The sequence below is a fragment of the Trachypithecus francoisi genome, unplaced genomic scaffold (assembly GCF_009764315.1).
Source record: "Trachypithecus francoisi isolate TF-2019V2 unplaced genomic scaffold, Tfra_2.0 Lachesis_group2, whole genome shotgun sequence".
NCBI classification, from domain to species: Eukaryota; Metazoa; Chordata; class Mammalia; order Primates; family Cercopithecidae; genus Trachypithecus; species Trachypithecus francoisi.
In genome coordinates, this window is record NW_022681465.1 from 90,600,181 (window position 1) to 90,615,426 (window position 15,246).

The 15,246-nt window shown below is 35.0% G+C and overlaps 1 protein-coding gene across 11 annotated transcripts in view; it reads right to left on the reverse strand.

The window, feature by feature from the left end:
* Positions 1 to 15,246, reverse strand: part of PDE4D (phosphodiesterase 4D) — a 1,626,844-nt gene that overhangs the window by 296,528 nt on the left and 1,315,070 nt on the right. Inside the window, exon 1 of one of the 11 annotated variants that reach the window (XM_033179640.1) lies at positions 7,167 to 7,941. The exons of the other annotated variants lie outside the window; for them this stretch is intronic. Within the exon in view, the coding sequence (XP_033035531.1) occupies positions 7,167 to 7,231 (65 nt within the window). The 5' untranslated portion in view covers positions 7,232 to 7,941. Of the gene's footprint in view, positions 1 to 7,166; positions 7,942 to 15,246 lie in introns of those variants that run through there. 11 annotated transcript variants of the gene reach the window in all.

A 15,246-nucleotide genomic window follows, 5' to 3' on the forward strand; every position in this document is an offset into this window, starting at 1 on the left:
CTAATATACCTTCAACCCCTGTATTATCTTTTGAGGTATTGGATCACCTCTGGAAAGGCTTCTAAGAAAATCTATAATGATTTTTATTAAGACTGTGCTTTCTTTATGACTATGTTCCTCACCAACCTAGCTAATATCCCTCGGCCCTATTCTCTTTTTTTTTTTTTTTTTTTTTTTTTTTTTTTTTTTTTTTTTTTTTTTTTGAGACGGAGTCTCGCTCTGCCGCCCAGGCTGAAGTGCAGTGGCCGGATCTCAGCTCACTGCAAGCTCCGCCTCCTGGGTTTACGCCATTCTCCTGCCTCAGCCTCCCGAGTAGCTGGGACTACAGGTGCCCGCCACCTCGCCCGGCTAGTTTTTTGTATTTTTTAGTAGAGACGGGGTTTCACCGTGTTAGCCAGGATGGTCTCGATCTCCTGACCTCGTGATCCACCCGTCTCGGCCTCCCAAAGTGCTGGGATTACAGGCTTGAGCCACCGCGCCCGGCCGGGCCCTATTCTCTTTACCTTTATCTAGGCTTTGAAAATTCTATATGTTTAGTATTAGTATTATTGGGAATATTTATACATATCGCTCAGCATCTTTCCTTACAAAAAAAGTTAAAAACTTCTTAAAGGCCTCATTAATATTCTTCCTCTTCAATTTCATCTTAGAATCTACTTTTCTCAAACTTGCTAGTAATGGGTGGGTGAATCTATGACTAACCATTTCTGTACTCATGGTTACCTTCATGTCATCATCTCTTCTGACTCAATAGAATTCACTACATGATTGGAATGATTGACAGAGGAACTAGTAAGTGGGCTATTCCTTTACCTCTTCTAAAAGGAAAGTTTTAATGATAAGGTCAAAACCATGGTGTGCCCCAGATCTGTGGGGAAGAAAAAAACAGAGATGCAGTCAGGACTAAGTATTATTGTGCACATAACCACAGCCACTTGACATGATAGAAAAAGAGGGTGGAGAACCCCACTTTGAAATAACAAAAGAAGCATCTTTCTTCTGAAGAATTTAATACTAATTCCGCATTTCTTTACAAACAACCATACTCACTTCCAGAATTATCAGCTATGCATTATACGGTGTTTAATGCATGATTTTCTCATTCCAGATAAGCCTAAAATAAACTTGTAAAAAATAAGATGCTAAATAAATTGAATAGATCTTAACTATCATAGTGATAACTCTTCTGTGGTATCTCAGAAGTGGGAAATGTTTCATAACTTCAAGGTCTTATAAGGCAGAGGTATTTGAACTGAGACATTACCTACAAGTTTATCCCAATCCATATAGAGATACAGCATACATAAATGACTCTCCTGTGGTAAGGAAGCACTGCAGAGAGTAAAACTGTAAGTGATATTAACAGACATTAGCTTAGTGGTTTTCAAACAGTATTCTTTGGAATCATAAAGTCTTTAGAGGTATTTTAAGGAGAGGGTTTGAATTTGGGGTAGGGGTAAATGTACAAACTCAGTGGCTGTTTTATTGTTTTATGTGTGCTTATACTTTTTACTTATCGATTTCACACATATCTATGTTTTTAAAAATTATATCTCTATATCAAATTTATATGATTTTATATCTAAAATTTACAGTATAATTATACATTTATATTGACTTCAACTCACATTTCATTCATAAAAAATGTTCCATTGAAATAAACATGTTTAAAATCCATTGACCTGCCTTGCCCCTTTTATCTTACAGCACAGTAGACTTGGCTTCAGAGGGACTAGGTGACTCCTCCAGGGACTCAGAGCATGTCAGAAGTAGAGTGGACACATGGCTTTTTCCAGGGAATCTCATACTTCATAACTTTAAAGAGTAAACCTATCTGTGATCCACTCTGTGTTTTTCTAGTTATGTTTTAAATACATCAAATATTTCAAGATATCTTAATCATTTCTAAAAGCTGTATATCTTTAAGTATATTTCATAACAGATGCACCACTAACTTGGGTAATAGGACCAAAAAAGTTTACCTCATGCTCAAAACTCTGAACCAACTTTGATAGTAGTCACATACCTAAACCAAATCATAATATATATTGCACAGGCATAAAATATGAGAATTCTATTTGTTTGCCTATTTACCAAAGTTTCTAAGATAAAAGAAATAGGGAGGAAGATTGTGTACTTTTTTCAAAGCTGATCTAAGACGTCATACAAAATCTGATATGTACTACTTGTTTCCGACCTGAAGCCTTACAGAGCTTGCAGAGAACAGAAAAACTTGCTAATATAATTGGAAAGATAATCTATTCAAAATTGTGAGACATTGGCCTTTTGCTCTTTATTCCCTCTTATAAAGACCAGAGGACCTTATTTGCTACCAGTAGAGAATATAATGGCCTACAAGCTACAAGCACAAGAGTCTTTCACAAAGCTCTTTTCCAACAACCAACAGTCTTTCACAAAGCTATTTTTCAACAACCAACAACGTCAACCCTAAATATCACAGGCTACCATCCTTCTGAAAAGAAAACTGCCAAATACTGTAATGCATCTAAAAATATTCACAACATGAACAATTTTATAGCCATTAAAAAAGATAATTATATAGACCATAGAGGAAGGCAACAAGCGGAAATAACAGAGTGTGTTCTTTGAGGTAGACAGACTTGGGTTATCCCAGCCTATGACCTTGCTCGAGTTATTTCATCTCACAGAATCATTTTCTCACCTGTAAAATTAGGATTAACAACTCCTTCTTTTCAATATTGTAATAATAACTAAATAATACATGTAAAATTCTTGACAGAGTTCTCATTCATAAAAGACACTTAATAAAATGAAAGCTATAAGTATTATTAGAAAAACAGATTTTTTAAAAAATTGAGACAGAGTCTTGCTCTGTCACCCAGGCTGGAGTGTAGTGGCACGATCTTGGCTCACTGTAACCTCTACCTCCCGGGTTCAAGCAATTCTCATGCCTCAGCCTCCCAAGAAGCTGAGATTACAGATATGTACCACCACTCCTGGCTAATTTTTGTATTTTTAGTAGAGACACAATTGCGCCATTTTGGCTAGGCTGGTCTTGAACTCCTGGCCTCAAGCGATCTGCCTGCCTCGGCCTCCTAAATTGCAAGTATTATAGACACAAGCTACGGCGCCTGGCCAAAAATAGAAAAATATTGATACGTTAAATGAAGAAGCAGAGTACAGAAATAGTATTTACAGCTATTGAAGATATGTAAGGTAAGTTGAAAATGAGAATAACTGAGGATGGAATAATGGGGTTAATGGGTTATTTTCCTTCCAACATATTAATCAATGTTATTCCATCTTTTTGATTCTCAATTATAAAATTGGACATTTTAGCTTACATGAACGCTTTCCACTGTGATCATGAGGCCAAAATAAGAATGCTAAGCCAGCCTAGATTTTTACAACCTTAAGAGAAAAGAGCTAATAAAAAAATTATAATCCTCCATTGGTCACAGTTGCAACATAATTCAGAAAATTGTATCCACCCAGTACTGAAATGCTTATTTGCATATTTTATACCCTGAGCAAATTGTGGTTTAATGGATATGTAGATATCAGCATATATAAAGATGAGTTTGCTAATACATATAGTAGGTATATTTTTAATTTTTTAAACTTTCATATATAATACTTTATTGATAAAAACCACATATAATATGCAAATACAGTGAAGAAAAGAGAGGCAGTCCCCCCTACCTTCACTCCTACCATTCTTTTTAATCCCTAAAAAAATAACCACTACCAAGAGCTTGGACAGAGTCTTCCAGAATTTTTTCTACATCTATAAACCTAAGTATTACATGTATACTTATTACATAATAATACTTAAAATGAAAAGTTTAAGTATTATTACATATACAATAACCAATTTTAAAATTTGCTTTATAAACAACCACAGTCATGTTTTAAGGAGTAGTGTCTCTTTTTTTTCAGATTACATAATGAATGATCTTACATGTAACACATAAATCCTAAACACTGTTTTGACAGCAGGAAAGAACAAAGTCCACTTTCATTGACTAAACTTCTCTTTATATTTATATTTGGAAGACTAATAATGTTTTACTTAAACTAAATCACAAGTCTTAATTACATTAATGAGAAATATCCCTGGGAAATGTTTATAAATGATAAAGTGTTAAAGAGATATCAAGGAATACGTAAGGTAATATTTTTATAGTATATAACCACTGACTAAATCGGAATTTAAGACATGTGACATTTGGATATTTATGGAGAGGTAACTATCTGATTGTTTTGTTATGCAGAATTTGGAGGTGGAATACTGTTACTGAAACAACTAAAATAGAAAGGCAAACCATTCTGCAATTAGTGAATCTGCTAATTTTATTAACTTTATGAGCATAAGAAAATATATAAAGTTTTTCTCAATTTCATGCAGGCACTTTTTTTTTTAAAGAATGCTTAAGAATAAATACTATAATCACTTTCTGCTAGAACCTGGCATATAAATAAATGTTCATTAAATAAAAGCAACCTAGTATGCACCTTTATTATATAAACTCTAAATTTGTGACACGTATGTTACAAAGAGACAAATAGATTAATTTTAAGTTTATTTTTATTTTGCCTTGAAATTAATAAAATTTCAATTACAGTAGGCTGACCTTTAATAAGAGGAAGGGTATAAAATACAAGTTTGCTATGAAATCCCACTTAAAATGTAAATATGTCAAAGCAATTTAATTAAGGCTGTAAGGACAAGTTAGTGTGGACTGCTTTTTATGATACTTGGAGAAAAACAAATAGGAAAAGGTAAAGAAGTAATCCAAAACACTGGATTCTTGCACAATACAACAAACTTCCAAACGTAATGTTTGGCTTTGGGGAATCCCGGAGGAAAGGAGACAGATTTGGAGAAAGTAGACCAATGGAACACAAAGTAGATTTATGTAATCAGAGTGAAGGTGGTAAAGCCAGAAAGATGAGTCCCAAGAACAAAGTATTTTGGAGATCAACCTGAAAACAAACATCTGAAAAAGAGATAAATGGCAAAGTTGTAGGTCTCTCTCCTGGGAAGCCAACTGTTTGAAAAGGAATGGGTGGTGGTGGAGAAATATGGACAGGAACACTGGTGAGAAAACATTGTCCATCTGAGCAATTTGAGGCCTATGGCCTTTATGTGCAGAGGCACAAGAAGAGAGGTCGCTTGGGTCTTTTTAATGCTCAAGTGTGTGTATGTGTGTGTGTATACATATATACACACACAAACATATATTTTCTCTATATACCAAATCTATAATCTATATTGATTTTACATATGTAATTACATAAATAAATATAATAGGTGTGTATAATATTTGACCGATAGAAGGATAATAAAATGGCAAAACTGTTATTACAGCTGATTATACCCTCAGGCCAAATTATTTGGAAGCTGCAGTGATATACCCAAGCAGGTATATTATTAAGTCAGATGTAAGATTAATAACTGGAGAGGTTTCTATAGAGTGTAGTTAAATCTAAGAATCATTCATATGTATACAGAGATTTATTTCTTACACAAAAATCATTCTGTCCCCAACTCTATGGAGGATATTTAAAGTTAAATGGAACAATACACACATTCACAAATCTATATATTTGAAAATGCATTTTAAATTGTGACCTGACTTATGAAAATATCTCGTACAATTTAAAACAAAAAAATAGAATAATTGCGGATAAAAATAGACTATGATAATCTTATAGGGGTAAAGGGTGTCAATGTTACCCATCTCCTGAAATGAACAAATTATTTCCAATTGAAACCTGAATTTGAAAATATGTTTCCTGGCAGTTTAGATAAAAAGAGAAATAGTTTGGTTAAACACTATTTGTTAAGTAATATTATCTTTTCACAGAGGAAGGGTATAAATTATAAATGAGTAAAATTCATGTGTATTATAAATTCTGATTACTCATGTTGGTGACTTATATTAGCTATGGTAATTCATAAAAAGATTTTAAGGATTTTCCAGTATTTATTGTTTGAGGATAAAAAAAGAACTCTCCAAATGTATTTGTAGATGCAAACTTTTCTTTAAATAAACTCAAGGAATAATTTATTTCATGTGTCATTTTGTAAGAAACGGCAAGTAACCTAAGAGACAAAATCTTCATCTATAATGTATTAAAACTCACAGAAATACTGCGATGGGGCAATTCTTGCTTCTGGTCGACAGTAAAACACTACAATAACAGCAAAGGCTAACCCATCCACAAAAACACAAGCTCAATTCCTGACGCAAATAATTCGACTCTTTACATTTGTGTTTGCCTGCTGACATGATAATGCATATTTTGCTGGCCTGTTTTCCTCCTATTCTCAACCATCTCACTTCAACCATTGCTTTTATTTCTCCAGTCTGAAGTATGATTATTTCCATTTCCAAGAGGTGAGCTTAGTTATTTATGATCAATCACTAGGAAAAACAAAATAAGACTAACCCCTAAAATAGCCATAAAAGTATTTTGTAAATATCTATTGTAGAAAAAAAGTTACTTTGTTGGAAAAATACTCCTTAAGGACCATGCCATATGCTTATGAGCACATATCAAATCAGCATTGGGGAAATAATAGAATAAACATTAGAATACATTGAAACTGACATATTTTTCATCAGCGTAAAGGCATTAAAATGACCAAAAATATAATTACTAGGAATCATTTCCAATAAAACATAAGAGATGATTGAATGATAAGCAACTTGATATACATCTAGCCACATAAATTTAAGTTTGTTTCATGTATATGATTAAATATAAATAACATTATTACTTTCCCACACATCTGTGCTAGAAGTGAGAGTATTGCTTCTAAAGACAAGGGCAGAGCTTGCAGCAAGCAAAGAAGATAAGAAAATAAGCAACTGAATCAGACACTGAAAAATGACAAGTTTTCATTTTCAAAACTCCCAACATATTTGCAAGTTTCTTTCCTCTTTTAAAAATTATCATCAGATAAATTGTTACAGTTCACGGGGAGTTTAAAAAAAAAAAAAGTCAGCACCCGTTTGGTTAAAGCACATGAGTTTGGGAACAAAATAAAGAATAAAAGAGTCGCCAATACTGCCTTATTTCACAAACCCTCAACATCACACAACTTACTAAATACTCAAGGAGTACGTCAATCTTAAAAGAGAAAAGGGGAGAAGCATGAGAGAAAAGCATGTTACCAAACTGCCTCTGCAGTCCTTAGCGAACTTGTAGATCGGGATCTTGGCTTCATAATAATGCTCATTTTGAAAAAAAAATAAAAAGGAAAATAAGTCTTCAACTATTCTGATTAATACATTCTAACTGTCTTCTGCAAAGAAGATTTTAAATATATTCCATTTCCCAGGGAGGCTGCTTGAAGAAATCCAATTTTCCCGGAGTCCACCTCCTGTCCTCGGTCCAGCTCTTGGGCAAGGTTCTAACACGCAGCAGTGCTTTCTTCCTTCATCCTGAATTTACTCCAGTACTACGCTGTTAGGAAGTGACAGTTTCTTTTGTGTCTTGCAATGCCAAGGGAGGAACTGAATTCTGAATTGATTCTTCATCTGGGTCACAAGCGAAACCAGCATAGTGAAAGAGTCACTTGATCTCTTTTTTGCAATTCCATAATAACAGATTTAAAGGTTTCTAACACTGGAAGCGCGCAGGTAGAGAGAAAGGAAAAGAAAATGACCGGGAGGTACTGTAACACGGGAGAGCTGTCAAGGAAGTTCCATTTCAGGGCAGGCACAGGAAAACACTCCTCTCCGTGGAGCGAAGAAGTCAGCCAAGGATCAAAGCTCTCCACACTTTGGCTGAGTGGGCTGATTTACCTGGGAAAGTAATTTGTGTGTCCCCGCTTAGAATCCAGGGCTTTGTGAATGAGAACTATCATTCAATCTCACCAGGCAGAAGCTATTCCTCAAGGGCTGTATGACGTCTGTAAGAAGGCAGTTCAAAACACCGCAGGGCAGTGAGAAAGGAAAAAAGAAAAGAAAAGAAAAGCCCAGCGCCCAGCCTAGCCTCGTCAATTGCTGAGACTTACAAAGCAAAGGGGCGGATCAGCTCCAGAGACCAGCACTGTAAAGCAGCCAAGCAGACAAGAGACTTCACAAAACTTATAAAACCATTTCCTTCTCTGGGAAATGAGATGTCTGTGTTATTCTGGGTAACATTCTGTGAGCACCTTTATAAGGAACACACCACTTGCCATTAAGTTGTTTATTTACTGTAATAAACAAATGAATTTTATAAAAGTCATTCTTTCAAAAAAGCACTAAAACTAAAATTTCTTTTTAGAAGCAAAGTTGAGAGAACTTGATGACTTAGCAGCTGTTCATTTTGAGCGGATGTAATGAAATATCATGCTTTGGAGTTGGTTGTAGAGATGTAAATTACCTCTGAAAAATTCAGCAGAGTGTAACAGACACCCTTGGATCAGAATGTACTGGAATTTTAAACTGAAAAATCGAATGTATTATTCCTGGACAAGTGGCTGCATGTATTAAGGCTGTTCACTTGCACAATGTTTTCTAAACCTTTTTTAAAAAAAAAAAAAATGCAAATTTCATTCATCTCTACACATAAAGACTCTGGGTTTGCTAATCCTTAACAGCTCTTCAGTAAGGAATGAAGCTTTACGTCTTGTCAATATCTCTTATTACTTTGAAGGCCAAAACCTTTCCCACTTCTTAAATATAAAATATTTTGTATTACAGTAGCTATAATCTAAGCTGATTCCAATTGCTCCTAACAGAAGGAACGGTTGACCACCTTGCCTATCTCTCTGAACATCTCTACACAGAGGATATATACTCCTCTGGGTGTGCCAACTTCAGTTATTTTGGATGTGAATAACCAAGTGAAAATAATGTAAGCATTCTGATTGCTTAAATGGCATTAGTTAGTACGTTGGTTCTCTAGTCTGACGTGAACTTGGTGTTTATTTAGCATTTGCAGACAGGATGTTGGAGTGCAGTTGTGACCCACCCAAACAACTTGGAAAATGTAGTAAGGCATCCGCCAGAGGCTCTGGCTGCTGCTTACGAGAAACCCTTCATCTGCTCCCCTGGTCACACTTCAAGGTGCATTTGTGACTTAGTCTTCTTTCAATGACTCTCAGGCCTCTTATAGTAAATGCCAATAAATTGCTTTCCACATAGTTATCCCCTTAAGCTTTTCAGTTTCCTTATGACTGCCAGGGGACATTCACACTTTCTTAGCACTGCCTCATGTCTAGTATATTGCTGGCATTTTAAAGCAGGTTAATTAATCACGTATTTTTTTAGAAACTTAAATGGTCTGTGAGACTAATAATTTTTAGGGGAGAGGGGACTTAGAGGAGGAGGTTTAATTTTTCTCTCATTGGAATTTAAATGTGGGAAAAGAAAGAACAAAAGCAAACCAAGTAAAATTAAGCAACTACTATTCATTTGAAACACTGTTCTCTCCATGTAAGGTCTACCAAATAGCTTCTAGTTATCATTTCAGAAAGAAAATGACAATGATCAGAGAATGTAATGTCTGAATGTTGAGTTTTCAACTCTCCAGAAATAATTAGCCTATGTTCTACTGTCCCCCAGATCCATGTCCTAGTGAGATTATTTAGCCTGATGCCACTCCCTTCTCTGTCACACGCACATGAGTTCAATGCAGCCCCATGTGCTATTCCTTGCTTACTTGCCCAATATTTTCTTTCTCTGAAAATCTAACACACTTATTGGGCATCTACTAAATACTGTATAATAGTCGCATAATGACTAATAAATCATCCCTTTCCCCCTACAAAAATAAACTAAAGTGGGGAATCTGACAACGTATGGAACTAACCAGAATATTCAAAGCTTTTGGATTGTTACATCAAGGTTGCCATTACAGAGAAAGAAAAATGCACTATGTTGTAAGACCACTGAGATTTTAATTTAAATTTTATTTCTACTCCTAATATTTAAGGCAATGACAGAATAAAAGAAAACAAATAGTATATATTCGATGTTACAGAGTTTTCTCCACTTGTAAGGCCGTTTTTCACATGAACTTTTCTGAAAGAATGTTTTGTAATCTAAGCATCTTGTAGTTTTCCCTCTGAAAAGCTTCCCCAAATGGAAAAGATATGGCATTTCCCTCCAAATTCCTGTTAGCATGTAAGCATATGATGGCATGCAGGCTGATGAGGAGACCTGAATATGGTGAGACTGGATTTAGGAACCATGTGGCCCATGCTTTTGATCCAGAAGCTGCGATTATTTCTCAGTATTTCCGTGTTGTACTGAATTGTATAATGTATGGACCTTTTACTTTCTGGTTGTCACCACATTTCAATAGACTGTAGCATAGATGTATATGTCCATTGGGTCATCCATCTGTAGATGTTTTGTTGAATCAAATGACTATGTCATTTGATGTTTCTGAAACTTCAGTTGTAACACCACCTTCATAATTCTTTCCATATTAGCATTCCATCTATACCATGATTTGATATTTTTCTTAATTGGCTCACTTTAAAAAAAAAAACTTAAATTGAATATAAAAAGTAACTTTACATTGATTCTGTAAATAGGTTTAATATACTGGTATAATTTGCCCCCAAAATATAAGTGTATATTAATAGGAAAAAAAAAAGAGTCCAAAATAATGCCTAAAGTCTGTCTCATACCACTAATGGTGCCCCTGATACAACCTGGCAACACTTACATGGAAAGTGTCAATTGCATACAGGTAGACTCTGTGCACCTAAAATGTGATCTCTCTTTCTCTTATCATTTAATGGTGAGCATGACTTGTGAGACTTATGACATTTATCCCTGAATTAAACATTAAACATTAACTGAAGCCAATTGAATGAGGTGTTACAGAGTAATTTTACTATACAACCCAGGTTTTCTCAAGCATTACTACTTTCAAATACTCTGCCTACTGTCAAACCTTCTGTTCTCTAAATTCCTATTTTCAGATTACAATAGATACTCTATACTTTCCAATCTATCATGAGCATATTTCTTAGAGCCATATCATATATCAACTAAATATTCAGGCCTCTCAAATATGCTGAAATTCAGTACTCCAGAGAAGTCAAACTAACTTTTTAGAAAAAAAGACCAGGGGACTGCAGTTTTTACAGTTTCCTGCTATTCTTTATTATACTCTAACGTTAATGAGAACGAGATACTTTGAACTCCTGTAGCAGTTTCTCATTATTGAGAAATACTGTGTTATTTTCCTTATCTGGAGGGGAATTTTGAGGCAATTCCTAGAGGTTTCTTTTATTTTATTACACTTACTAGGAATACAATTGGATTCAAGGACTTTCGTACTGGCATGAACCTTGCTTGGAGCTACATTCCTTAATTCCCAAAGGAGAAGTCCAGAGGATTACATTTTGAGGGCTTTCCTATCTTCAGATTTCCTACCTCTTTCATAAACTGTCAAGTTAGGATAATAATAAATCCCTACTATTTATTAATTGCCTACGTGCTAAGTAGACATTACTTTCTTACTTATACATCACAACATCCCTCCAAAGTAGATGTGATAATAATAATTTCATACATAAAGAAAGCCAATAATTTGTTCAAAATTTTTGGATCCAAGTATATTTCATTCCAAAGCTTGCTCTTCATGATGTGTGTGTGTGTGTGTGTGTGTGTGTGTGTGTAAGACAGAAAGAAAAGAAGAAGAGAGATTAAAAAATGCTACTAAGTTTTTGGAAGTTTTTAAAATTCACCCATCCTCTTTAGTTGAACAGTGGCAATGAATTAATATAATTAAAAAGGTGCATGTACATTACTAGTATAATGATAAACATATTTAACAGCCAGAAAATTTTAGATCTTTAAGATATGCAGGATTAAACAATCTAACTTCACTGTCCTTGTTTCTAATTTTTAGGCACTAACTTTTAGATATCATAAACGCTGTGATGAGGGCATATATGACAACATCATGAGTTTGTTAACCATCAAGTATGATAAGGTCTTTGACCATCTCACAACATGAGTAATGGTAGTTTCCTGTTACCTGTGCAACAGATGACATTTTGATTGCTGCATTAGGTAATATTGGTTAACAAATGATCGTTTTAAAAGGTAACAGTACGTGAAATCTCTGGTAATGTATAAATTTCAATATTTGTCAACAAATTACATTGGCTATTAAAAGGTACAGAATACTAGTTTTTAAAACTAGAATAAACATTTCTACATGGAGTCAGTAATGTTGACATAAAATGAATTTTGTAATTGATTTTCAGAATTTTGCACTAATTCAATACTGGATTTCAGAAGAAAACTTAAATTATCTAATTTAAAATTTTCTAAGTGCTGCTGTATTTCCTTTGCATTCTGCCTCTCCTCTTGTGCCTCTTTCACGTTTCTTGTTCTTCTTTATTCTAAACTTAAATGCATCTCGGCAAATTTAACCTTATTTTGAATTAAATATTAAATTTTATTAAAGAAATACATGTAAATAATGTAATCAAAGAGTGATGAGTGTAGTATTCTCAAACTCCAGCATTGATTCCTGATTCCAATTCATATGCAAGAATGAAACCATAGAAAGGTGACAGTAAGCTCTAAGTGCATGGGTGAGGCTTGTGCACTGGGATTTTTACTGCAGCATCATTAAGTGCCCAGTGGGCATTTTCTTTGCCTCTTCCAAATGTTACTATTTGTAAGAGTTTTTTTTTTTCCTCTGGGGTATCTCTATTTTTCTAGAGAAGGATATAAACACGCTTGCTAGCGTTCTGGTATGGGTAGGAGAAGGACGCTGAAGGTCTTATTGACACATTGCAGACATTCATTTATTTGTCCTAAATAGAATTAAACATACAGCTATCCTTCCTCTACTCTCTGCCTAGTATCCCAAAGTCTCTGTCTTCCATGGAGAGGGATGCAAAGTATGTTGACTACACTGAGAAAGAGTGAGGGCTTATGGAGAAGTGTATATAATATACATGTTCATACACCTGCTATTTTTAGAACTCTTCCATCTTCCAGAGTATGTTTTGGAGGAGTGGGGCAGCTCAGTTTGCTTCACTTTAGTATGGTTCTCTTATTTGGTTAAGTCATTGACCTTTTCTCCATCTACTTCTATCTTTATGCATTGTGGCTAGAGTTACAGACATCTCCCAGTTTCCTCAAAAATGAAATGTACCTTTCTGTTTTTTGTACTAATTATTGGTTTGAGTGATTTTTTAAAGAAAAAAATGGCATAGGACGATTGTTCCTCCACAGTTTTTTTTTTTTTTTTTTGAGACGGAGTCTCGCTCTGCCGCCCAGGCTGGAGTACTGTGGCCAGATCTCAGCTCACTGCAAGCTCCGCCTCCCGGGTTCACGCCATTCTCCTGCCTCAGCCTCCCGAGTAGCTGGGACTACAGGCGCTCGCCACCTCGCCCGGCTAGTTTTTTTGTATTTTTTAGTAGAGACGGGGTTTCACCGTGTTAGCCAGGATGGTCTCGATCTCCTGACCTCGTGATCCGCCCGTCTCGGCCTCCCAAAGTGCTGGGATTACAGGCTTGAGCCACCGCGCCCGGCCCCTCCACAGTTTTAAAGCTAGAAATCTGTAAGTTTTAGTTTGAAACAATTTTATATATTTACCTAAGCATACGCATTTACAAATTTTATTTAACAAATGACTATACATAAACTCTCTCCAAGTATAGGTAAATATTAAGTATTTTTTATTACGGTAAAATACACATCACATAAAATTGACATTTTAACCCTTTCTAAGTGTACTGTTCAGTGGTACAATGTACATTCCCCCTGTTGCACAATGATTATCTCCATACATCTCCAGAAGTTTCTCATCCTTCCAAATTGAAAACCATGTGCTCATTAAATAGTAACTTCCTATTCTCCTCTTCTCCCAGCCCCTGACAAGCACCAGTTAGCTTTCTGTCCATGTGAATTTGACTACTCTAGATATCTCATATAATGGAATCATAAAGATTAAGTTGTAAAGGTAGATTCAGAATCGCATAGCCAGTTATGGTCTAGGTATCTCATTATTAAAGAAAAAATAATCATGGAAGCACAAGGTTTGAAGACAACAATTCACACCTTGAGAAATCAATGTACTTGTCTTATCCATCATCAATTCTTTACAAAGTATTCACTTAACTTTCATAGACAAAGTCAAGAGCAAAAACATCTTTGCCTTTACCAACATCTGGTGTGTGTTTTTAAAAATTATTCTTCTAACTATTTTTTTCTGTTTAGATATATACAAATGCTATCAGTGCTTATCCAGTTTGGTCACATTATAACTTTAGTTCTTATTTCAAATTCATAGTAGCTTCCTATATTTAATCAAGTAGTTCCTAACTCTATATACCAATCTCAAGAGATAAAGCAAAATTTTAAAATTAACTTACCTCAATAAAAATAATTCTTAAAAGATTTTTGAAAGAGATAAAAAAACTGGAAAGACCACATTGCCAAATGAAGCCGTAGTTTCTAACAGTGAGATAAATTGAGGTTTTTATTAAAATAAGATTTGAGGCTGGGCGCGGTGGCTCACGCCTATAATCTCAGCACTTTGGGAGGCTGAGACGGGTGGATTACCTAAGGTCAGGAGTTTGAGAATAGCCTGGCAAACATGGTGAAACCCCGTCTCTACTAAAAAAAAAAATACAAAAATTAGCTGGACGTGGTGGTGGGCACCTGTAATCCCAGCTACTTGGGAGGCTGAGGCAGGAGAATTGCTTCAACCTGGCAAGAGGAGGTTTCAGTGAGCTAAGATTGTGTCATTGGACTCCAGACTGGGCAACAAGAGCAAAACTCCATCTCAAAAAAAAAAAAAAAAAGAAAAAAAAAATGATGTGAAAAGCAACCTGTCAAAAATAAATGCACACAAGATGTGTTTTAATCATAATTTAGTTTCTGATGTAATGGGAAATACTGAAAATTGATTTATTGGAAAGTAAACTCAGAACTATTTAATTTACATTTATTTGATAACATATTTCTTGCACATATTAAAAATGCCAAAATAATCCAGGCAACTCAGGCAATTTCCCCTTGATCACATATTACAAATAAGTTTTCTCTAACGTAAAAGATCTACTCTGAGAAAATGCCTAGTATTTAGGAAGTGTATGTAGGACCAAGTTAAAAAGAGGCCTTTGGAGTCAGACTGGCTGGTTGCAAATCCAAATTCCACCAACCACTAGTTGTTTGATTGCAAACAAATTATTTAACCTTCCCTGGCCTCAGTTTCCTCAGTTATAAAATGAAGAGAAAAGAGAATTTTCTTGAGGACTAAAAAAGACATGTAAAACCT